At 42.2% G+C, this 27015-nt stretch overlaps 1 protein-coding gene across 4 annotated transcripts in view; it reads left to right on the top strand.

Moving 5' to 3' along the window:
- The first annotated feature begins 1734 nt into the window (after positions 1-1734).
- DRD2 (dopamine receptor D2) overlaps positions 1735-27015 on the top strand; it is a 43489-nt gene continuing 18208 nt past the window's right edge. Inside the window, exons 1-4 of one of the 4 annotated variants that reach the window (XM_061550968.1) lie at positions 1735-2243; positions 13535-13847; positions 19125-19234; positions 21712-21848. In XM_061550968.1, the coding sequence (XP_061406952.1) occupies positions 2212-2243; positions 13535-13847; positions 19125-19234; positions 21712-21848 (592 nt within the window). In that variant the 5' untranslated portion in view covers positions 1735-2211. Of the gene's footprint in view, positions 2244-4239; positions 4363-13529; positions 13848-19124; positions 19235-21711; positions 21849-27015 lie in introns of those variants that run through there. The other 3 variants (XM_061550969.1, XM_061550970.1, XM_061550967.1) reach the window with 3 other exon arrangements.

Raw genomic sequence — 27015 nt, 5'->3', positions numbered from 1 at the left:
AACACTCGGAGATGAGAGTATCAAGTTCACGTGCAGACCTAAGTGTCGAATTTCTTTTTCATGTGGAGAATGTGATGTTGGAACGCTTTCCTCTGAGTGCACACGTCTGAGTCACCACACGGAGGAAAACTCATACACTCTCTGCTCCCGTCACTCAAGTATGGGCACTGACACTGTAAATGGTGCAGCAATATTTCTGCTGTGAAAAAATCAATTTTTTTACATTTAATGCTGAGAGTTAGATATAGAAACAATGACCCGAAAATACTTACGCGATAGTTTACACGTATTCATATGCAATTATACATATTCAAGCAAACCTACAATGCATTCTCACAGTATCAGATCAAATGCGGAATGCTTTTGGATTAATAAGATTCGCTTTCTCCGACTGATACAATTGGTGAACATTTTATGCACTTATAATTATTCGCACAACTTCATATTACCAACAGATGTTAGCATTCCACCATGGTACCTCGCAAAGACTTAAGCACAAAACACTGTTACTGCAAGAGCAATAGTCTGGGAAAATAAGAATGACTGCCTGGCTCACCACCAATTAACAGACAATCGGGCTTACTTATAGCTTATCGATCTAATAGGAGCTGGTTTCGATAATCTATTCAGGAACATGTAGGACCTGTCAACGCTGCACATTTTGGTAACAAAAAATTATAATAGACTCTACCGCGTGGTTTTATTTAACTTTTTGTCCTAAAATCACTGCGTTGAATGGTGGTTGATTCTTCGTTGAATCTGTCAGTTTATTAAGTGCCAAGTCATTAGGTGTGAATAAAATATTGAGAGCTAAGCAAGTAATGCATTTATTCATGAGCGCAAAAAATCTATATATATAAAAATATAATTTTTTTACATTTAATGGTACCATACAAACAAACAATAGGTTGTTATTTAAAGTTGTCAAATAAATCATATATTTATAATCTTCTGTATATTCAGATGCCAGAACCACTACATTTTCTGTGCGCAAAATAGACGATTAAAGCATGTTTCTTTGTGAAGAGGCAAACATTTCCTTGCTCAGTCATATCTGCACAAGTAAAAATGAAATGAATTGCTTCTTTTAAGCTTGCATGATGTAAATGCCTTCGGTTACCAAAAAATGCGTAGTTGAATTATTATTATTATAATCATATAAACGTATCATAATTATTATCGGAATTTCCTATAGCAAATGGTTGGTCATGGAATAAAGGGATAACCTTTCTAAGGTCCATGAATAAATATTATAATTGTTGCTTAGTCATCTTAATACCTTACGGAAAATATGTTTTCATTGAATCGTCTCACTGTAATAAAAGTAATAATTGTTTTTATTCATAACAATAATAGGTTTGTACCACAGTACAGTATACAACAGCAAAGCGTTCAAGGGAATAATGGGATAAAACTGAGGCATGAAGAGCGACTTAAGTTCGAGGCTCTTCATTCTGCAAAAAAACTGCATCGAAGAGGACGCGTGATATTATTTGACTCTGGATCGGGAGAAATGCTTCCAAGTCGCCGCGCACAGCAATGCCAAAAAAAATTCACGACGCTTGTCAACTGCATGGTGGCGGTTAAGATAAATAAATAAAAACACAACAAAAAATGTGACCACCCCCTTCTCTCACACCCCCTCGTCCCCACCAAACAAACAAATGTGACGGGCACACCACACGCACAGCTTGTCCGATAATGCGTCGCTCGGCGCGGAGGGCACACATTGGCGACGCGGACGCACAGCAAAATAAAAAAGAAGGGGGGAGGAAAATAACCGAAAACACCGCGTAATAAATGCTACAAATAGCGACCTCGGCTCTACTCATCGTGCAGAATAGGATTTAAAAAAAAACCCACGGTATTTCCCTATTGCCAATTATCAATGGTGGGTATGCGACGGCGAGGCTTATAGGGTTAGGGCGTCAAAGCGCCTTGTTAGCGGTGGAGCAGCAGGCAGCCCGTGTCGCTGAGAGACAAGGGGAGGAGAGAGGGCAGCCCACGCTCAAGACAACACTCGCTCTCTCCCTCTCCCCTCCCTCTCTCCCCTTCCTCTCTCTCTCCCTCGACCGCTCTCTCCCCTCTCTCTCTCTCCCGGGTAGCGCTTCCTCTCCCCTTTAAGCCGCTCGTAATTATGAGCACAGAGCCGATAGATGCTTGCGGAGCTGCAGAGAACGGGGAATTTACCGCACATTTTGCCCAACCGCGATGCGTTCTTCGTCTGAGAGAGTATTTTGCCGGTAAGGTTTTGTTTGTTGTCTGCGTTTTGCGTTGTTTGCTTTCTGGCTTTGTGTATATTTTTTTGGTTCTCTCGATTGTTTTCCTCCGGCTAGTACTAATTCACTCGCGCGCAATTGTTTTCTATTGTTGTATTTATGTGCAAGTCGAATGTATTTAATACGGCGTTTCTATGATGAAGAAGTTTATTTATTTATTTACATTCACATTCAAAAGCCTGTGTGTGTTTTTTTTGTCGCAATACAATCATTGTTGTCCTCTGGCAGTTTAGTTCTGGACAAGGAGGGGGGGGGGACGCAACCCAACCCAAGCAAATATTGTGGAATGGGAAACACAGGAGTTTCAATGCTATGATTTTACAGCCTTGTTGTGTGTGTAATGGACTGCATTTTTAGATATTTTCACCACATCCAACACGCACGTTTTTACAAAGGTGTGTCGGTGTCACCGTTGCGCATCAGTGAAACGTGAATCGCGATTAATTTCGAATTACCATCAAAAATATGAATATTACAGTACGTTCTTTATAACCGAGCACTACATTATTTATCAGTTTAAAATGCATTAATTACACCGGAACTCACTGCGTGTGCTGCTTTGACACAGAAATCGGCAAATTCAGCAGCATCCAAGGGAGATTCTTCTCCGTTCGATGTGCCTTTTTTGTTTTCCACTGCCCGGAGAAACTGCGCGTGGCGTTGAACACTCACAAAGCCAAGTTGGTCACTTCGCAATCGCTGTTGATGAATGGCAGCGCGAAGAACAACGGATGACTCAAAGCGACGCTCGTCCTTTTTTAAATCCTTTATATTAAGTTCGCTTGCGTGCTTGCGTGCTTGCTTGCTTGCTTACGACCGTGCAAATCTTTCGGTCGTTTTTTAACCCACTCCCCGTGATCCAATCGAGCTGACATTTTGCACACAGACTCGTTGTGCGAGACAATTAATGTTCGTGAAAAAAAAATTCCACAATTTTACACTGTTTAGGGAAAACAAATTAAATATTTAATTACCAATTGCTTAATACTGGCAGACAATCATCTGACCCATAGGTGGCAGCCATCTCAAGCCAGAGGACGAGAGGACTCTAGCCGCCACGCATATAAAGGATTTACAGTGAAAAACTTTGTTTTTTACGGGTTATGCTTGTTGCGTCGCGATGCTCAAAAGTAACGTGGGCGAGACGACGAGGGGGTGCATCGGAGAGTGAACGAACGGGACGACACAAAAGGGGTGCTCGCTTTAAAGCAGGGGCTGCACATTGGCACATTTAAACGGCGGCGGTGGGATTATGATGGGCGACTAAAACGAATGCGGCCAGCTACGAGGAAAGCCTTTGTGCTGCTGATGAACCGGTAATAAGTAGAACAATTCCCTTATACAGCGAGGTAATTGAATGCGCCTGCCTTAGCAGCCTTTCCTCTTTTTTTTTCTTCCCAAAAGTGGGGGCATCTTATCCACGAGCGCCAAACAGTGACTATTCAGATCCAATTATCCGCACTGCTTAATTAAAAAGTATTTAATTAAGCAAAATAACGAGATAGCATACCATTAGCGTTGCCGTGGTGACCAAAGCGTTTTGCCTAGGGAACGAGCGATGGAAAGAGATGGCACAAATGACGTGGACGGAGGCGCAGAATGCTTGTGATTGTCTTTCACTTTGCCCGTGTTTTAATGTCTCGTCAAGCTATACCCGGTTTCCCTGCAGGGAGCGTATCATTTCGGCACCCGATGCTGTCGGTGTGAATGTACTTTAATCCCATTTCCTTGCTTCGTACACAATTATTTGCCGACTGTACAACGCGTTACAGATGGCCTCAAGAGTGGCTCGCGTGCCACATGTCAGAGGCTTGAATTAAATATGCCGAGCCGCGGTGGATACCAGCGCGTGATATCGTGATAATAAACGTAATTATGAGAACGGAGCAACGTTATTTTCGTTTGTCGTCGGCGTTACGTAAATACACAGAACACCGTTGAGCGAAATGAACGGAAAAAAAAATACAGCAGAGATCTCGATTATAATCAACAACGGTCAAGGTGCGTTTGGTTGCCTCGCTTGGATGACCGGCCTGCATGCGTGTTCATTCGGCGCACGGAGCAATCCCAGCCAGCCTACACGGTAAACACTACCCCGACAGCCGCTGGTCTTTTTTTAGACCCCACAGAGACGTGTGCGATACTACCACCGAGCTTGTGCCGTCAGCACCGTCTGCAAGAAATCGTGCGTGGTGCGCGTATCTGCGCAGAGGCTCACGACCGCGCGTGTGCCATCCGCTTTTTACTTGCCACCTCCCCCCCCCTCCTTGCCCGAGCCAGCTTGCCAAAACGGCACTTGTCGCCGAATGCCGGAGGCACAATTGCCAGCGCAAGCCCGAGCCGCTGTTTGCGAAAGGTTAATTTTCTTTTGGGATGCGAACAAAGATTACTTGATGAGCACAATCCCCACCGCCCCTTGTTGGCGCGTTGCAACGAAAAACGTGGCACCCGTTCTGTTGCAGACGGAGCAGATTGCATCGTCAAATACGCAATTAAACCAGTCAAATAACCCGTTTTTACCATGTTTTTCCCTGTCTGAAATACATGCAAATTACAAACATCTCGTCTTAAAATGAATTACTTGTCACACTGAATAATCCCAAAATGGCTGTACTGAGGGAATGCATTATCAAGCGAAGTGGTCCATGATCAAAGGTCAAATCCACTTGCTGCTTCAAGTGTACAAGCTGCATACGTGCCGCTACGAAATCCAAGTTCCGATTCATTAACTTTTTCAACAACGCCTAACAATCAGCTTGGTTTTCTGTTCCATGACAAATTGGCCCACTCGAGACCCATCTCTTTGCTACCTAACTTTACTTTTAATCGTCAATCTCAGTTGCGGTACCGTACTTGAGCGAGTTTACTCCAAATTCCGACACTCAATGCAACTGGAGCTTAGCATTAAATAACTGTGGAAACAGACTTTTTTTTGTTAAATCCAGAGATTTCTCCCATGACGTGCAATTCCTTTCTACAGGAGACTGTGGCACTCACTCTTTACCCCACTGTGAGTCAATTCGCTGGTTGATTTACTACTGCGTCTTTTTGCTCCGCTATCAGATCGACAGGATGAACAATTTCCCAACGTTTTCAACGTTTGGGTGACCGCCGCGTGAATGCGTTCCCAAGCCTTTTGCGGCCTGTAATCGACAGCAGACAACACGAGGAAAATGTATTTATTGTTGTACTGAATTAGCCTGTAGGCTTAGACGTGGGAGGCATTAATGACCTTAATCCTACTACGTGTAACACCCATCTTGTAACAGAATGGGTGATCAGAGGCCTTGCTTTGTAACATTCTCCTCGCTGTCCAATGCATGTCAGCTTACAGGGAGGTCCGTGCGCGCCATGTGAGTGAATGAATGGGGAAGATTTGGATGCGTAAAAAGTTATCAATGCGGTTGCTTCAAGTAAGGCTGTATGACGGCTTATGGTAATGGGAAAAATAGAGTAATGCAGGGAAGAAGGTTGTCGTTGAGGGTCAGAAGACTGTCCAAAACGTAAAAGCTTCATACACCTCCCCACAAAGGGAAATGAAGTGTTTATTCGGAGAGACGCATACCTGGTAAGGGCCAAACAAAAAAAGGAAATACAGTATTACTGTACGCCAAGGCCGTAGCCTTGGAGTCAACATTGGGGGAGACTAAATCTTCCAGGGAGTCTGGGGGTCCCCCCCCCCCCCCCCCCCAGAAAAAAAAAATCTAAATTTTTAAACTAATTTCCTACCTAAAATAAAAAAAATGCACTTATACATGGGATGGACATTTTTTTTTACAATAATGTCTAATCGTGTATTGTATTTTTTGCTCTGTTTTTTTTTTACCTTTTCTTGTTTCATTGTATGTAATGGCAGAGATTAGGGATTGATTCGCGTAGTCACTTTAAGATGTTCTATGTTTTTGTTTTTTGCGGTTGCACCCGAGTCAAGAGCCGCATGGCTCACAGGGCTATACCTAATACAACTGAAACTAAAATACAACCATAACCACAATCATATAAACATTAATTTATGAATTGTTATATGAAGACAAGTCCAGATATTGTGGCAAAGGTTTAGCAAATTGTTGTTTTTATTTACATATTTACAAGTAAACTTGGGTGGGCAGCATGGGCGTTTGCTCTGCTCTCCTCTCTTCACCTCTCCCCATTCATTCACTCACTCACTCACTCCTCTCCCCATTCATTCACTCACTCCTCTCCTCTGGTCCGATATTCTCCTCTCTTCTCCAGCCATCTCTTTTCCTCTCCCCTGCTCTGCAGTAATTTCCGCTCCTTTCCTTTCCTCTGCTCTCCTCTCCTATCATCTCCTCTCAAGGCAATGACGAGTGTTTTGACTTGCCATTCTTCAAGCAAAGGATCCAAAGGCCCTTTTTTGCGCTTATCATTGACGCCGATAAAAGACTGGCATATTCCTTCAAGGTCAAGTCTGTCCAGTTTCTCCTGGTGCACGTGACACATGGCCACATTATTCAGCCTTGTCTGACTCATCGAAGATCTAAGCCACGTCTTAAGCCTCCTCAGGGCACTAAAACTCCTCTCAGCCTCTACAGAGGAGGCAGGAACAGCCAGCAGAAGCCTTACTAAAGATTCCACCTGACTGAAGAGACCTCTCACTTCTGGCACCATTTCCATAATAACGCTAGCAACATCTGAGCTCGTTTAAAATGTGTAATTAGCCCCAAATATGGCCGGGTGCACCTGCAGTAATCTTGAATTCAATTCAGGATACTAGTCTACCCACCTTGTCCATGTCTCCGCGTAGCAGCACATTTTCAAGCGGCTGCAGCTTGTGGAATCTAGCTTGATCAAACCTCTCTATGAATTGAGTATTCAGTGTGTCCAAGGCATTATAGAATTGGGCTCTGTACAAAGAATGGGCATCCGGATGGATATGGGCTGCAGCCTGACCGGTGTAACACTTTGTAGGTTTGCGGGTATGAGGCATCTGAATAGGTTGTAGGTCCAACTTTGTTGCCACAGGAGTTGCTTTTGCGAACATGACATCAAAGTGCTCCACCGTTCGCTTGTCCTGCATGCTTGTTTTGACATGGTCCACAGCCTCCAACATGCCTGAAACAGTCTGTTTCCTAAGCTGCAGGAAGGTGTTCAGGCACTCCAAATCCCCCATCAGGTCTTCAGCCATTACAAGGCTGAGCAGTGTTCCCTTTTAGAAATGCTCCATGAAGACCATGATGCCATTTCTTCAAGGGCTGTCGGCACTGACTCATACTGGCTGAGAACTGAGCGGATGGCGGGGGTGTTGAACAGTCCACTTGATAGGACAGAGAGGTTTTTAACGAGGTGAAACCATGCTCTGATTGAGCGATTTCCTGGAAAATCACATTGAACTTGCCAGATTGATTAAAGAAGCCCCCCAATTCATGCACCAGACCCATTGATTATCTTACTAGTGGAGAGGCTACACAGGCAGCCTGCGTAACTAAGTTCACGCAGTGTGGACCACAGTGACAATATATAGCCAGCGATTGTTATTTCCTTATAATGGCTTGCACCGCCTGCAATTGTCCAGCCATATTTGCGGCCCCGTCATAGGTTTGTCCTCGAAGTTGGGACAGAGGAAGGCCTAGACGCATCATCACTTCACATGCCATCTTGGCTATATTTTGCCCTGTCATTGATGACACTTTGTAGAGTTCCAGGAATTATTACTTTGGTTGTAGATCTGCATCTACAAAGCGCAAACATATTGACTCCTGCTCAACTTCTGCTATATCCTGAGTGCCATCAATGATAAGTGCGAACTGGACCACTGGCATTGATGTTATTTCTGACACAATTTATTTGACGATTGTATTGCCCACCAGCTTCAAATTTCGTTTTGTATTTGGGGACTGGTGAAATCAAAGTTACCTTTCAGCCAGGTGGTCAGCTCTGCATCGCCCTCGGCCTTGTACTTTAGAAGCTGGCTGAAATTCCCACTCTCCTTATCATCGCCTCGAAAAGTCAGACCTTGCCGTGCCAAGTACTTCACACCCCCAACAATCTTCGTAAGATTTCTCCTCGCTTGTTGCTGCTGTCTTTCAAGCTCACGTGAAAGTTGCACATTAACAGGTTTCGGCTCTTGAATCCGAATAATCACAGCGTATTTGTGACACTGTCTGTCTTCATGCGCACTAAATTTCTTCAGTGCCTTCTTACAATTTTGAAAGCCAGTCTTGACAAAAGCTTAATCTGCTTTTGACGCAAACTTAGACTTTTGTGTTGCAAAGTATTTAGCACAATAGAAACAGAAGACCCCCTTTAAGGAGGGGCTGTAATGGAGCCAAGTATAATCTTTAAACCATTTCTCCTGAAAGTAGAGTGTCCTATTTGATAGGGTTTGACTCGGTATGACATCAACATTTGGCTGATTTGGACAAGGTCCAAGCTCCTCCCCTCCCTCTTCTGCACCTTCACCTTCGCTTGCCTGTCTGCTCTCTCTTATTTTTTTACGATCAGTGGAAACAAGAAGATGCTCGGTGTATTCGGCACTTTGTTTCGTTCATCATTTCGTAAAAATTTTTTTTTTTTTAAACGGGGCTTTATGTTGCCGTCGCTCGCTCGCTCGCTCTCTCGCTCACTCGCTCGCTCGCTCTCTCTCTGTCTGTCATTGTCTCAAACTCACTCTCCCTGCTTGATTGTATTATCTGAAATACACACGAGAAGCCATATATAGAGGAATGTCTCAGCTTAAATTAACATGAGGATTAGACTGTTGTGATGTCATTATTCGGTCTTTAACCATCAATATTTGCTCCTTTTCTCACTCACCTCCATGTCACCTGCTCTCACTGCCCTGTCGGCATCCTCTCTCTCTTTACTCTGAATGCACCAGAGTGAATATGAAAGAAATATTATCAGTAAAGAAGCGGTGTTTCTTGCCATGATGTTCAGGAATGGATTATTAACCATTTCTGATCTGAATGGCAATTATTATTATATCGAGAAACATTGACTCATCTGTATACTCATTTTCTCACTGCTCTCAGCTTACTTTTCTTCTTTTCTGAGGCTGCCCAAAAAACTGACGAATGTCACTGCTCATGATGACACTCACTGTGAATGAAAGCTGACTGTAATAAAACTACTTGCACTATAATCAAAGAAACACTAATAATGCTATTTATCATAAGCAAGGCCAGCTATACACTACACGATACTATACGAATATGCAATAAATTAAAGCTACTACTGTCTACAAATATTACACACGCATCGCAACATAAATGATGGACACTTTACTCAGACTCCACGTGGGCTTTCTGACAAATATAACGTAATAAAGACATTAACGTGAGTTGAATACGTCCGTGAGCGCCATTGTTGGTCGCCGGGTGAATGTGTGGCGAGGTAACTTTCTAAGTAACTTACTTAGCTATGATAGCTCACGTTCGTGATGGATGGTTGATTGATTAGCAATCGCAAATCACCAAAAACTTTGTTTCCACTCGACAATGATATAGCCTACGTAACACTCATATTACATTCTAGTTTTCCATTTTTTAAATAAATTTGAAAGTAATGAAATGGAGAGACAGGACAGTGTTTGGCATTGATTGTGCCTACCCACAGCAGTCGAACAACGGCTTCTGCTGGGGTACGGCAACACCACTAGGACAAACCACATCGCAGAACTGCAGTTACACCGTAATACTAGAACCGGTAGTAGTAATAATGGCAACTTGTTAAGTTTGGTTATGATTATGATTACATTTGCTAATGCTTATTTTGGACGGCGGTGCGTGGTTGCTTGTCGTAGCATAGCAATTATTCTTAAAAAAATATATTTTTTATATCAATACATTGGGGGGGTGACATTTTGAGCATATTTGAATATTGGGGGGGGGGGGGGGGTGTCCCCCTCCCCCCCCCCAATTTATATTATAATTACGGCCTTGCTGGACGCATTCCAAGTCTTGGTGATACAAAGCACTGAATGCAGAAAAACGTCCTTATGAAGTTATCTCCAATCTATACTAATGTTAAAATAACAACTTGCGCATTATTACACACGCTTAGTTTTTGGGAAAAAAACTAACCTTAGATCTACTGGAAGCATTTTTGCTATGCAGAATGCTGCATTAATAATATCATTCATGGAGGCTACTATGATGCGTGCTGGCAACCTACAGAACTGCATTCGTAAACCCCAAAAATAAGAATAATTTTTTAATACATTTGTCAATCCACTGCTGGATGAAAACCACTACGGGCTCGCCAGTGCCGGTGTGGAAACGTTGAGGGTGGCTCAGAAACATTTCCCAGTTATCACTCGCTGCTGACGTTTACCATGGCCAGGACATCGAACTCGGTTCGCCAGAGTGTACAGAGCAGTTGCAGTGACCACTGTGTGCCGTATAACATTTAATGGCACGAGACACGTTTTGTCAATTCATGCCAATTACCAGAAGGCAAGCAAGGGGGTGGGGGTGACCTCTCGCGATGAGTGTCAGAAAGGATTCATATTCTTAGGTTTTTTCGGTAAAGTCACGTAGGTAAAAATTTGTAAAATATAAAAAATGTTTTACCTACGTGACTTTACCGAAAAAACCTAATAATATGAATCCTTGCAGTCACGAAAGCTTCAAATCTAGAATGTCAAAAAAGGAACCGCATCTTTAAGAGTCTAAGAGGAGAAAGAGAAAGAATTCCAAGGGAATAAAATACAAAATAAGGAAGGGTGTCAAGGGTGGCTGAGGATCGCTCCTATGAATTAAGCTTTCGGACCAGTGTAGGATTTCCGCCAGACTCAAGCCCGTTATCCAACAGGAGGGCTAGATTAGGCCATGCCCATGGGAACAGCTGCTTGTTTTTGGAGGTCAGGTTCGTTTGCTTGCAAGCATATGGTTCCCCCAAGATCCCAGGGGGATTAATAAGGTGGGAGGACGAGAGGGTGGGAGACAGAGTTGAAGCTGATCTAGTGAGACAAATGGCAGTAATTGGAGGCGGCATTATGTAATGGTGCTTTGATTGACAGTCCAGGCACAGCCCCTCATATCAGTCACGTTCCTTACATACCATCTCATTCCTTCTCAGCAAAACCGTAGAGCAGCTACCTTATACCCCTCAATACTTTACAGACCTACCAATGTGTTTCAGGTACAATATAAACATTTATGTGCAAATAGACGTACACATAAGAGGTGCAATGATTAATTCCTCTTGGTGAATCAATGGATTGTGATGTTACTTTCACGCCGTACGCAGCCAACCGTGCTAATCGGAGGTGAGTGATGCAAATAGCAAATGTACTTAATTATAATTATTGTTATCAATTGCGGGCGTTTGCTGTCACGTGGGCACCGAGTCATTGACGCTCGGAGAGTGAGCAGTAGCCAATAATTAAACCAGCGCATTGTAAAACCAATATCTGATTAGTTTCTTTCACAAGCACGGTTAATCTGACACCCGGATAATCCTCACACAGTTATACCAAAAGTAAACTGCATGCGAATCTCAAAACGTGAATTCTTGCACACATGATAAATGGATATTAGTCGATTAATTGATAGAGTGTCACACCTCTGCTAATAATATAAGCGCCTGTGTCCGCATTGCCTGATTTTATTGAGTAAATCTGTGCAAATGGTCAATAATTTAATATATAAACATATTAAACATTGACGTAGGTTAACATCATGCTCGGACCACTACCTACCTCTATAATAATCAGGCATCTTCACAACAGAGAGCACATAACACCAATTCTTGTGAACTATATTACCCAGTTGCGGTCCATTAGTAAAAAAATAAATTCCCTGGGTGCTTCACCGATGACGTAAATGTTCAGCGCAAGACACAGCAATTTTGACCAACTCTTACCATGACCCGGCACAAATCCCCCCGAGTCCCTTTTCTCATTCACATCACTTCCTCGTCTACATTCTCAACTGATTTCTGTGACCCATTGCAAGTCATTTTTAAAAGAATCCAAAGAGCTATGCGCGGTCAGACACTCTTATTTTTAAACACAAAAGACTAATTATATTAAAAAAAAAATAAAAGCGTACCGTTTCAACATCGTAATGATCCGTGACAACAGTCGGTGACGAGATGCGAGCCCTGCACGGTAATTGCCGAGGGGAGGTGCACAAAGGGTTAGCATAAAAGCCAAGGTTACGTAGCTAACCTGATTCAAGACATTCGTTAGCACTGTGCTTCGTTTGCCAATTCAAACTTCTCAGTGTGTCCACAACGCTTCCTCGGTCATTTATTGCGGGGGAAGAAAAAAAACACCCCCATCACGGATTATTTTCGCTACTGTAACGTTGCAATCTGGGGCATGGCAGTGCATCACCTGAGTGTGGTTATTGCATGCCCTTCGAACAGTAACGTAGCGTTTTCCAGACAAAGCAAACAAAATGATTAAAAATGTCCCACTGTAGCATGCTAAGTGTGTAAGCAGAATGTACACAGAGGGATGTACTAAATTGTATTACATTTAATAGTATTTTGACTGGTAGCTGTTTCTGATAATTGACTTTTTCCCACAACACCTATAAGTCATTGGCTCCAATCATGAATGTGTAACATTTTTTAGGTGAAGCAATTTCTTTCCAAATGAATATTCAAATTCAATGCCCCACGTTAGCATGACATACCCCAAGCAAATATGTACAGTAATTGTAGACTTTGCTTACATATCAACCTTGATTTGAAGCTTTCGTGACTGCAGGAATCCATACTCTTGGGTTATTTCGGTAAAGTCACGTAGATACTGATAATGGTGAACAAGGTGTAACGAGTTAATTATATAAAATTTTAAAGCATTTGATATCAACAAATATGGATTGTTTAACCCTATTTATATTAACATTGTCGATGGGTTTTTTTACCCCATATTTACATGACGGTACAAATGACTCCATTCATAGAATATTTCCAGTACTTTGAACCATTATTTCCCAAATTCAATTCACATTTAATCAACAACAAAACACAACTCATGAAATCGTCAACATTTATCACGTGCATTGGACCAATTTTACGCATGTATATAAAAACGAATTGAACGTGCAAAGCAATGCCGAAAAATATAATGTTTTCACTTTTCAGCAGCGAGAGCTCCCACACCTCCGATAATCGCGGTTGGCTACGTACGGCGCGAAAGAAATCTCAACACACACACACTACACGAAAGCATTGTGTGTACACTGCTTCGGTTCAAACGTGACTAGAAAACACGTGCATTGGGGAAGGGGGAGGGAGGAGGAGGGGGGGTTACATGTCCGACCGATGTCTGTTCAGCGTAGGCTAGGGTGTTTGACCAAGCCAAGCGCCATGGTCGTATCTCAAGCTCTCTCCGTCCTCAACGACACCCTGGGAACGGGCAATTCCTCGGGTTGGCTCAACGGCACGGCGCCTCAGCCTTCGCACCGCTACAACTTCTACGCGATGCTCCTCACGCTGCTCATATGCCTCATCGTCTTCGGCAACGTCCTCGTCTGCATCGCCGTCTCGCGTGAAAAGTCGCTCCAAACCACCACCAACTATCTCATCGTCAGCTTGGCCGTCGCCGATCTGCTCGTGGCGACGCTGGTCATGCCCTGGGTGGTCTACCTGGAGGTAACGGACAACGGCTGAAATGTGGGAGCGGCGTATGTAACTATTTTTTAAAACTTTTACACCATTGGAACCTCATTTGCCAGTTAAAAATATGATAATTGGTTTTTTTACCCTTCTATCTGGCAACAAAACTGACACCTTTTTTTTTACAAGGAGTCATGTTTACATAAACCATAATACTTGCAGTCAGAATGCAAACAAAAAACATAACTCTGATAATATATGCACTGTCCTTGAAGTTGATTGGTCCACACCCGAGACAGCTTTCCTTTGAGCCTAGTCTCACATGGGTTGGACCAGATGATGTCAAAAGGCGCACAACTCAGACAATGCACCATCAGAGTATGAGAGCTCGGGGTAAGCATTTACACCATTGGAACCTCATTTTCCATTAAAAAATATGATAATTGTTTTTTTTACCCTTCTATCTGGCAACAAAACTGACACCTTTTTTACAAGGAGTCATGTTTGCATAGACCACAATACCTGCAGCCATAATGCAAACAAAAAACATAACTCTGATAATATATGCACTGTCCTTGAAGTTGATTGGTCCACACCCGAGACAGCTTTCCTTAGAGCCTAGTCTCACATGGGTTGGACCAGATGACGCCAAAAGGTGTCAATGCACCATCAGAGTATGAGAGCTCGGGGTAAGCATTTACACCATTGGAATTTGAGTTGTGCGCCTTTTGGCAGTTTTGTTGCCAGATAGAAGGGTAAAAAAACAATTATCATATTTTTTAAACTCTTTGGTTTGTTTGCCAGGTCAGGCCCCACTGAGCTATATATATAGAGCTCTTTTTCAGAAGCGACCTGGCTGCCACAAATGATAGCTCAACGAAGTGGCTCATCATCACGTGGACAATTTACAGCGGCAAAAAAAAACACTAAACGTGTGATGCTTCTAAATGTGGTGGAGGTAAAAAACAGAGGAACCGTGTGACCATGGGGAGAACGGGACACACCAAATATATAGGTGTCAGGTTTGGGATCGAACCTACGACCTCCTGTATACCAGGCGAGATAGTTAACATCGTTTCGGCTTGGCAGCGGTGTTTTGATGGCAATGAACAAAAACAAACAGCCCCCGGATATAGTCTGAACAGACTGTTGGGGCAAGTGCTGTTAGCGAGTGCACCTATTAAGGTCAGCACGGCACACGAGGGGGTGGGTGGCCAACACCAAGCTCGGCCGTCTTTGTATCCCCAGTGCTGATGTTTATATATCGCACCAGGTACTCAATTGAGGCTGAGTCGACCTAGGGGAGGCCCAGGACCGGTTCAGATAACTGTCACTGGTGTTGGCCGTGAGCGGGAATTTAACCCGGGTCGCCGGGTTTGGCATTAACCGCTTCACCACCGCTCCACCACCGCTCCCCACAATGAACATGTGGACACAGTTTTTTTTTAATTCTCCCCAAAAAGTTGTTTAAATTCATGGTACAGTAATTTAGCTGACTGTACACTTTGTGGTATTTTTTTTAATAAAAGCATATATCGTAGCAAGATTTGATGTATTCCCAAGTATATATATATATATCCCTGTGGTAATAAGTATGATCCAAATTTGTGAGATGTTAATAATATAATGTAACACAAATGCAAAAATACATCCGAGCATATGAGGAAGCACACGTGTACATTTTACGCGACACAGCTGCCAATAAAATGAGGGCCAAGCTTCTCTAGAAAAAGAACAAATCCATGGACTATTGCAGTGTATTTCCCGAGCCACTGAATAAATTCACCTTACCCGTTGTAAGATGTTTTGCTTTAGAAGTTAAACATGTAGCAGCAATTAACTCCACTAAACAAGCTGGAACAGGCCACTGAAGCAAGTAGTTAATTAATGTTCACATGTGTTTGCCGTGCAAGGTAGTTAAGCCAAACGTCCTCAGCATTCAGAGGGCGTAATGAATGCATGAAACATGAATACGCATATGTATATACGCAGGTTGTAGAATATGTACACTGGTGAGTGCAGACTGCAGTGCAACTGCAATAACTGGCCAACATCAACACGGGCAATATATTGATCAATGTTAAGCTGTAAAAAAAAACTACAAAGAAAGATTAAAACACAGCAGGTTATAGGAACATTAAATACGATTTTTCGATTTTTTTTTTTTCAATGGGATGATTGCAATGTTTTTTTTACACATGCAGTTTACAAACCAATTACTGTAATGTGGTAAGTAGTTATAGAATTTGGTAAAAATTTGAAATGATGAAGGAGATTACTGAAATTGTGCTGGGGGGGGGGGGGGATATAAACAGCGCATTCACTGCAGATAGAGCAATCTTAGTTATTTTTTTACAATACCGCCTGTCGAACAGGATACGCATTGCTCTGCTGGACATTTGTTGCCACTGATCGAGTCTTCCAGGTCAGTGGAGGATGTTTTTTTTGTTTTTACACCACAGTTGTTGAGCACAGGCCCTTCGGCCCAAGATGGCCGTAGAACAGACAGCACAATATTCTTAGGTTTTTTAGGTAAAGTCACGTAGGTAAAAACATTAAAAAGTCAAATCAAATAAAAATCACGACGTTTCGGAGGCAACACAAGCTTCCGTCTTCAGGTGGTACCGTCACAGGAGCTACCACTCCGTTTATATAATGGAGTGGTAGCTCCTGCAATCTCTCATTTACTTGATACAGCTGTCGTGGCTGTGACGGTACCACTGAAGACGGAAGCTTGTGTTGCCTCCGAAACGTCGTGATTTTTATTTTATTTTACTTTTTTATGTTTTTACCTACGTGACTTTACCGAAAAAACCTAAGAATATGAATCCTTGCAGTCACGAAAGCTTCAAATCTAGACAGCACAAATAAAGTTGCCCTGTAAATGTTGACATCAAAGAGTTAATACATTTCTTGGATTGAGCGAAGTTACAAGAAGTTGGGAAAAGAGACGATGGGAGGTTAAATTCAAAGTGGCGCAGTGTGAGTGAAAAAGTAGAGAGAAAAGAGTGTTGCGTGACCTGCAGCGTGATGATTGAACACAGTATGAAGGAGATGGGGCAGTGACACTGGTAGATCCAGTCCTCGGATGGGGAGAGGAATCAATGAGTGAGTTGCACTGGAGCAGTCACCAAAGTAGCAGCGATACAAGAGTGATGAACAGGCGACTGGCCGGCTTTGAGCGAGTGACTGAATCTAATGATCGATTGCTTCATCTTCAATAAAGCTGACTAATTTACATTTAATTGTTCGGTTGTTTGGCCTTGTACCATTTCCAGGGAAGGGAAATGCAGTCAATAACCAATTTCAAGTACATCTGTAAATTTGGTGAAGGCTGCAATATCAGTAACTTATTATTAAGAATAATGAACACATCAATTGTCACCATTGGAACCTCATTTGCCAGTAAAAAATATGATTTGGTTTTTTACCCTTCTATCTGGCAACAAAACTGACAACTTTTTTACAAGGAGTCATGTTTGCATAGACCAGAATACCTGCAGTCATAATGCAAACAAAAAACATAACTCTGATAATGTATGCACTGTCCTTGAAAAAAAGGTGTCAGTTTTGTTGCCAGATAGAAGGGTAAAAAAACAATTATCATATTTTTTACTGGCAAATGAGGTTCCAATGGTGTAAATGCTAACCCCGAGCTCTCATACTCTGATGGTGCATTGTCTTTGAGTTGTGCGCCTTTTGGCGTCATCTGGTCCAACCCATGTGAGACTAGGCTCTAAGGAAAGCTGTCTCGGGTGTGGACCAATCAACGTCAAGGACAGTGCATCCATTATCAGAGTTATGTTTTTTGTTTGCATTATGACTGCAGGTATTGTGGTCTATGCAAACATGACTCCTTGTAAAAAAGGTGTCAGTTTTGTTGCCAGATAGAAGGGTAAAAAAAACAATTATCACATCAATCGTCTTTGAGGTGTTCTCAGACTATGGCCATGTGGCTGACATTAAACCAAAACCACACAAAACCTAGCAATGAAGAGGCAGAGTATTGTTTCTAGTGTTCACACGTTCTTCACGAACTTGCTTATCCGCAATTTTGATTGTTCGCTAATTGCATCTGGAACTCGACACGACCGCGTCGAGAGAGAAAGTTATGAGATAATTTTCAGGTATTTAACAGCGTATTTATGTATTTAATGTAATTCATTAATTACTTCTATAATGAGCCAAGAATGTCTGCGTGTCCCGCGCGTGACGTCAATCTACGTCGGCCAGCCCCCCTCATTAATAATCATGAACAGGTGACGTCTTCCACATTGACCCCCCTCATTAATATTAATTATCGGGTGACGTCACTCCACTTGGGGGGGGGGGGCGAGGCGCCTCCTCCCCCCTCCTCAGTGTCAACTTACAACCCTCACTACAAAGGCAGAACCCTCACGTCACGCGATCTCCGTAACGCTATTGAGACATCGAAGTAAAAAGGACGTCATGATGAACAAGGGATTATAACCTTCAAATGAAATAGGTCTGTGTCACCGCGGCCTTACAAATTCAACAAGAATGGATGCAATGAATATCATGTCGCGGTCTGCTCTTTGCTTGCAAGTTTCAGATTTACTGCAATACACCCGTCCTTGGACGGGCAAAATCTTAGTAAAGATATATTTTCGTAGGCCAACATCATTATCCGCAAAATTTGCTATTCATGAGCATCTCCGGAGCGTATTCCTCGCGAATAACGAGGGAACACTGTATAAACATCCCATTCACATTCTCGCTGACAATCCAGTGCTACTCCTGCCCCGTTTATTGCTCACACACAATACGCATATACCACACAAGGCAGTCATTTGTTTGAAAAAATTGATATAAATGGACAACAAGACTCTCATTATAATCCTGCGGTCGATCTTACAAATAATCTTGAACTTAGCAAGGCATGGCATAACAATGTTTTTCCAAGCAGAGCATGTTTTGCACCGCGGAATAAAATACCTTTCGATGACTCTCCACGTTTAGAACAAATGCATGACATTGATTCAACGTGATAAATTTAGAAAGAGAGAAAAAAACATCTGTACTAGTTGCAAATGTGAATTTTCACACACGGTGGCGTAGACAATTGCCTCTTCGCCACATGGTGCGATGGAAAAGATGAAAGGGAGCATTATGCGCGACAGGGGAGACGGGGGTGGTGGTGGGGGAACCGATCATGCATTTTCTTTTTGCAATGCCGCTTTTGGTCAGCACAGCTGCAGAGTGACTCAGAGTCAACACCCGCTGCTGCTAAGGGCGTGCTGCTGCAGCCGCTGTGGTGCCCTGCAAGTAGCCGCGTCGTGCGTTTGTCTGCAGGTGGTGGGCGAGTGGAGGTTCAGCAGGGTCCACTGTGACATCTTCGTCACGCTCGACGTCATGATGTGCACGGCCAGCATTCTCAACCTTTGCGCCATTAGCATCGACAGGTACCGTCTGCCAAAACAACGAGCGCGCTGGTTTTTTTCTCCCCCCCCCTCCCGCGCCCCCTTCCCGTATGTCTACACGAAGTCGTCTGTGCAGAATTTATTCGTTGGAAATAACGTGATTTTGTCAACTTTTTTTACCTGCATTTTATCTCATGCCGTGGCGAATATTTTCACCGCGTGCAAAAAATGCGGTCAAGTCCCGCAAATTTTCATTTGAGGAACCTCCGGCACGTCGGGCCGCGATTTTAGCCACGACATGGCCAACACGGGTGGGCCGTGTAGCTGTCGGTATCAACAAGGTTCGATTATTGCAACTCACGACTCGGACGGGATGTCTGCCAAAAAAAAAATCACCAAGCTACAGCGTGTACACAATTATCTGGCCACGCGTCGTGACAAGCGATGCAATATCCGACCAAATCCATCCGGTACTCGCTAAACTGCATTGGCTTCTGGATACTGAACGAATACATCATAAGGTCGCGCTCGTCACACACAAAGTGCTTGCCACGATTGAACCACAATACTTTGCTGATCTCGTCAAGGAGCATAAACCATCACGTGAACTCCGGTCATCCTCGCTAGTGGCTTTGAGCTAACCATTGAACAAAGACGGTGACTACATAGCGCTTTCAGATGCGCTTCTGCGGCCGTATGGAACGCGTCTTCCTTCCGATATTAGGAAGCCACTAGAGCCATGCACTTTTAATATCTAAATTGCAACCCCATTTCTTTATAACCTGCATTTTGTGTTTAAATTATTGTCCTTCCCCACACCTGCGATTATCACGGTTGGCTGTACTCCTGCGTTGTCTGGCCACAGAGTCAATCTTCCTCGTCAATCTTCCACAAAAGCCAACTTGGCTGTTATTGCCGTATCTTCCTGATTATAAGTCGCATGTTTCTTTGTCCCTGTATTTTGTACGTATGTATGCTGAACCTCTTTCGCACAATACGTAGCCAACGCATGCTCAAAGTAACAAAAATCTCAGGAAAATATATTGCAATTCTGGAAGATGCGTTTTAATGTAATTGTTCACAACGACTTCCTGACTACGTTTCTCAACAGCAATACATTGTTATCCGGTAGGGCAGAAAACACCAGCAGCTGTTCAGAACTATTACCGAGGAAATAGACATCCTGATGTCTCAGCTGATTAGCCCTTCCTCAGGAAATAAAGAGATGTATACCTACTGTAGAGAGTCAAAAATAGTAGTTCGTGTTAAGCGGGTGAGGTCAAGTGATGTGTGAAGTCGGATGATGGCCCACTGGGGTGCGGTGAGTCTTGTTTTAATATATATATTTATCCATGCCACTAATAAGCATTCCGATTGCACGAATCAAGTTTAATGGGATTTCTCATTGCGTGCACATGCCGTTAAGCGGGCTCCCGTAGCTTGGCATGCCAGGAGAAGGTGGTAGTGTACAGCAAAGGTGCCTACTAATATTGCGTGGGTTTACTCCGGGTGCTCCAGTTTCCTCCCAAGCGCATATACATTTATTGAAAAAAGAAAAACCATCTTGATATATATAGGACTGCAGAGCTTGACCAGTTGTTGATGTCGGTTCACGCCCTCACTGGCTTCCAGCTTTGTTCGCGGACCTTCAGCGATTGTGAGATGCAATTTGTATGAACCGTAATGCGACATAAAACTAAACCAGTTTTTTTTTATTACATAGCAAAGTGTCACCATTTACATGCCTTGTCTGAAGTAATAGGCCTGTACAGGAAGTGCATCTTAAATTTCGATTTAAAGCTTTCGTGACAGCAGGGATTCATCTTCTTGGTTCATTCGGTAAAGTCACGTAGAATGGAAATAATAAAAGAATAAAAATAAAACATAATAAAATAATTCTCACGACGTTTCGGCCACAACGCAAGCAGCCGTCCTCAGGTGAAGAACAGGTCTGTCGAGAAGACAGTCTGAATGCTCTGAGTCTGAATGCTCTGTCTTCTCGACAGACCTGTTCTTCACCTGAGGACGGCTGCTTGCGTTGTGGCCGAAACGTCGTGAGAATTATTTTATTATGTTTTATTTGTATTATTTCCATTCTACGTGACTTTACCGAAAGAACCAAGAAGAAGAAAGTGCATCCTGAAACAAAAAGTTATTTGGCAAGAAGCTGTGTGCTTCACTTATTTCCAGCAGTGCGTTTCACAGTACATTCGTCTCCTCTCCAACCATCACTTACCTCGTCCTTATTTTTGGTGCAATACTCCTGTTTACATTTTAGCACATTATTCTAATCCTTACCTCCGTTGCCTTCCCGTTTCCCGACGTTGCCTGTTCCTCCTGAACGGATCACTTCAGGTGTGATTGCTGTTCTCATTCAGCGCTTGCGCGGCACGGCTCTCACCTCGCAAAGCGAGCTGGGTTAACTGGCTGAACGGGGATTTTTCCGCGGAACAAATAAAGCATCGACATCGCTTTTCGTTCTCCCACGTTTGCCCGTTGTCTTGCGACGCGCGTTACAGATACACAGCTGTCGCGATGCCCGTGCTCTACAACACCCGCTACCGGTCTCGACGGAGAGTGGGTGTGATGATCTCTGTGGTTTGGGTCCTGTCCTTTGCTGTGTCGTGCCCTCTTCTCTTTGGCTTGAACAACACTGGTAAGAGAAGCCTTTTGCACGTGGCACTTTAATTTTGTGTGCGCGTGCGCGCGTGTGTGTGTGTTTTATCACGGATAATATATTGTAGATTAATTTGGGTAGCATTCGATTGAAGTCTGTTGTTCTGGCTTGTACACTGTTCCTTGTAAGGTAAATAAAGCAGATCTGTACACACGACTGTTTTATCCATCGCATTAACCGGGTTTCTACAAAAAGGAGCTTCAATACTGCATAATAATAATTAGTATGCATGCTCTTTCCTGTGAGCCACTCAACCTATACAATTCTAATTCAGACAGGTATGGAATATAAAACAGTATCCTGTTTCTTATTATACTAAAACACATCAATGGATGTGCTCGTTAAAAATGAGAACCATTTAAACAAACAAAAAATCCTAGAATGAAAAAAAAAATATTTTTTTGAGACATGTTTTAAATTACAGAGGAAGTGTGATTCCTCATATGTTTCATGCCTAAGTCTTAAATGTCAGCATTTTTGCAAAAAAAGGCATTTAATTGAAAAATGTCACTGGGCGATAACACAGTGGAGAAATAAACTGTGTTGTTTAAAAAAATAATCTTAAATGGTTTCAACATTATGCTCTCGTGACTGCCACGTGCATTACACCGCAAGTGAAGTCTATACATGTCGCAGTGTGTCGGAGAGATAAGGTAAAAACATAACTCCCGTGCACTGAGGCTCAGAGGCATTTCAAGTTGGCTCATTTAGCTGCATGGATGCGATTTTAATTTATATTTATGGGTCTCACCATTGCATTTCAAGAGATGGACCTATATGTGCAGCCTTCATAATGCTGCGATTTGTGTGACATGAAGCTACATGACCCTTAGCAGAAGTCATGCTTTGTACCCATTAAAACCAACCTGCAATATCACTTATAACATATTTTAACTGATATTCTTTACGTCAAGCCAAGAACAGCCTTATACTTTATGAGTGTGGTTACAAAATTGTGTTTAAATTGGTTTATCGCATATACAATTTTAAAATATACAACATGAAGAACTCTGCTGGCTGTAATGAGCACATCTGATACACAAAGTTCACAAACCATTTCAGAAAAAACACACATTATATTTCCCAGTTTCTTAGCTGGAGTGGATAATATATATCTAAAAAAATCCTTAGAGACCCAAATTATAATTTCCAATAATGATAAACATGCATTAGACGTATTAATAATAGGGGTTTTCCCCTTTTTTCGGGGTAAGCATCTACATCGTTAGACCTCCTTTGCCAGTACCAAAATATAATAGGGTTTTCCTCCTTTTTCTGGCAAAGGAGGTCTAATTATGTAGATGCTTACCCCGAGCCCTCATTACTTTTATAGGGCATTGTCTTTGAGCTGTACACCTTTTGACGTCCTCTGGTCTAGCACCGATTGAGACGAGACTCAAAAGAAAGCTATCTCTGGTGTGGACCAATCAGTTTCAAGGACAATGCATATATTATCAGAGTGTGTTTTTAGTTTGCAGTTTGACCACAAGTATTGTGGTTAATGCAGACATGATTCCTTGTAAAAAGGTTTCAGTTTTGTTTGTCAGAAAAAAGGGGAAAAAACACATTATTATATTTTGGTACTGGCATCAGAGGTCTAATGATGCATTAGACACTTTGGTTATTTTATATTTTCCACAGTAAGTGTGCGGAGCTTAAATAGATTGGGGTTTTTTTTTTGCGCCCATGCTAAGCCTTATTGCAAAGACGTTATCCCATCTCTCATGGCGGTCATGGCAGTCAAGACAGACGAGACAATATGTGACAGTTGGGATAGAATCGACCTTTGACACTTCATCGGGTTCACCATATAAATGCCGATGTTTTCACATACTCACCCCACACAATGTGATAGAGGCATTAGCCCCCATCTCCGTGACTTAGTCAGTTGTTCAATCTCCATTCTTAAAAAAAAATAGAAATTGCCACCAAGATCTCAAAAAGGGAATGGGTCAAGTGCCATTCCAATTATGCATCTCCCCCATTCATGAATAAATACATTTTTAAGTAGCTTGTTTGATAAAAAAAATGCAGATGTTCCTTATCTTTTTCATAATCCTGGAGCCTGAAAGAGGGTTCACTGGATATAATGTAGTCCCGCTACCATGTATGAAGTGTATATAATATTCCGTAAGGGATGATGATCGATAGCGCACTTTGATTATCAAAGTCAACAAGTCTTATTTTTCCCACTGTACCACTATTCGGTGTGTGGCCGACAGAAAATTAATTAAAAATGTTTTTTAAGGAATTCACTCTAGCTATGCTGGTTACATTTGGTTGAATATTGGTCATGGCGATTGTGATATAGATCACAGTTTTAGTGGCCACTATAAGTATACCACTAAGGATGGCTTATTTCCCTTGAACATGTCAAATCTTGTCGGTTGTACTTTTCGCATTAAGAGAACAATCAGAATGATCTTTATTTGTCGATTGCCTTGCATACCCCACAAGGTTCACGGCCACTTCATAAAAAGTTAAGATAAAACATTAACGATGTCAAAATGTTCTAAAAACAACAGCGAGCGTGGGACAAAACAAATTAACTCGTAAAACAATATATACATAAAGAAAAGGAAACAATTATATTACAGTAAAATAATCAAAAGATTGTAGAATTAAATCACAAGGCCAAGTTATAGAAATAGGTCTCATACCTTGATTTAAAATAATTATCCACTGTGCGCAAAATCTCCTGAGGCAATCGGGCAAAGAATTCCACAGTTGAAATGTAATACTGTTTACAAATGTTGCATAATAATAATAAACACCAAACTATCAATTAATATCTGTTATGCATAATTGGAATAAATCACTATGCTCATAAAAAATGCGTCGAACGATGAGTGAGAGATTTTATTCTTAACGTTTACGTAGACAATATGAAAATCATTATTTTACATTGTTACATTTCGCGAATGACATACACTGTACAAATGACAGTGGAAACAAACTCAAAAAATGCAAAAGAGAGGTTAAAAATAAGACAAAAAGAGTAAATGATTGATGTAAATCAACACCCTGCATTGCAACAGTGCTGTTTATTTCCTTAGTTTTTTGGCTTTAACAATATTCAAACTCCATAGGCCTTTAGCAATCCTCTGCTGGATGAAGGCCTCCCCATGCAATGTGGGTCATGAGGATATTTGACCGTACTACCCCACACTAGTTAGTGTGGTTTGGCGGGGGTGGGTGGGGGGGGGGTAAGCGCAGGACCGGTTTAGAAACCCCTCGTCCCTGATAGCAGGGGTCAGGAATCAAACTCGGGTGGCCGGCTTTCATAGCACAGTGTAATAACCACGGTGCCAACGCTGCACCACATTGCCAACACGCATTTCACGTAAATACGTTTTTGTTTTAGTACAGAGAACAGCGGGATGTTTTGGGGCAACAGTATCCAGTTATTTAATTCATTGCAGAGCACGGTGAGTGAAACAGAAGTACAACTATTTCGCCGTTTTGCCAACGTAGATTGGAGCTGGTCTACCAAAGAGGAGAGAGCACACTTAAGCAAATGCGTACTGTGTCTGGCTGAAGTGGCCACGGCTAAAGAAGTGGATGACAATTTCGATTTGAAGCTTTCGTGACTGCAGGGATTCATCTTCTTGGTTCTTTCGGTAAAGTCACGTAGAAGGGAAATAATAAAATAATACAAATTAAACATAATAAACTTATATAATAAAATAACATAATATAATTTTTATAATTTTATTTTATTATTTCCCTTCTACGTGACTTTACCGAAAGAACCCAGAAGATGGATGACATATTGTTCTTGTCCTCAATGCGATGCTGGAGCCTATTTCATTTAACGGTGTGACTGTGGACACCACCGTTGCAAAGGAGTCCGCAGGATGAGAGTACACCTTAAAGAGCGATTGAACACAAAAGGTAGACAATTAGAAAAGAGAGACACACTACCTATACTCTTAGTTATTTCGGTAAAGTCACGTAGGTAAAAAATGAATTTAAAATTAATAAAAAATAAAATAACAATAATAATAAAAATATAAATCATTAATTTTAATTTCATTTTTTACCTACGTGACTTTACCGAAAGAACTAAGAGTATGAATCCTTGCAGTCACGAAAGCTTCAAATCTAGACACACTACCGTTTTTTTCACATCTTGCAAATTGGGTGTTTTTTGTTTGAAACAAATTGAGTAAACACATTTTGTGAGCAAACTCGTCGGTTTCGAGTCCTACAGCGCACACATAGTCCTGTGTTTTAAACGTATAAAACACAATTACTATGATGCCCAACTCTAGACAGGTAAAACCGTGGAGGAATTATTGGTAAGGCTTTGGACACTCAAACCAAGCGTGTAGTCCTGAGCTTGCCTGATGTTGATTACATTTCTTTGACAAGTTTTCTCCCTTTTTTGATGGAGGGTTGGCTCAAAATCACTCAAGGGAGCACTAGGGAAATCTTAAAATGAACCATTCAAAAGAATGATGTTTTAAAGCATTCCAATAAAACATGGACAATATTTCCCCACCGGCACAGAATCTGTCAAAATCTCCGTGGCGCTTTTTTTCCTTCTGTCATTTTGACTGCAGTTATTCTATTTTTTAAACCTCTTTCTCACGATTTCCCTTCTAGTTTTACTTGTTTTTTTACCTTTGCAGTCTCTCAGATCATTCTGCTCAGCCGTCATGAAGAGGAAGAAGACATGATAATTCCCATTTTTACATCCTAATTCGAAATTTGCATTCTACAAATGGCCAACTTCTTCAGTCCTCAGTGCAGTGGAGACTGCCTATGGAGTGGCGTGGTCTGTTTCTAAATTGTCATTATACGGTATTGGTCCAAGCCGATGATTTGGAGGTCAGCCCTTTATTCCCTTAAATATCTCCCCCTCCTGCTCCCCCTTTCTTCGTGCATAAACTCTGCATCTCATTTGACCTCATTATGCGATGCAAGACAGCCTGCTTTCACATCCCAAAAATTATGTAGTTACGAGTGAGTTAGAAAAGCCTTTGTGTCGTACCTAAGACTAATAATGCATGTAAATGGGCCGGACGAACCTAACAATCAGTGGTGATTGACGCTCGTCTGGTCATTCCTCATGGACGTCAGCGCTGGAAGAGAGAGAGAGATGGGTGGCGGGGGGTGACGGGCGTGCAACGGTTTAACCCTC

This window comes from Lethenteron reissneri, chromosome 13 (assembly GCF_015708825.2).
Source record: "Lethenteron reissneri isolate LAM-NWPU_2019-01 chromosome 13, ASM1570882v1, whole genome shotgun sequence".
Classification (NCBI taxonomy): domain Eukaryota; kingdom Metazoa; phylum Chordata; class Hyperoartia; order Petromyzontiformes; family Petromyzontidae; genus Lethenteron; species Lethenteron reissneri.
This window is presented reverse-complemented; position numbering and strand designations above follow the sequence as displayed.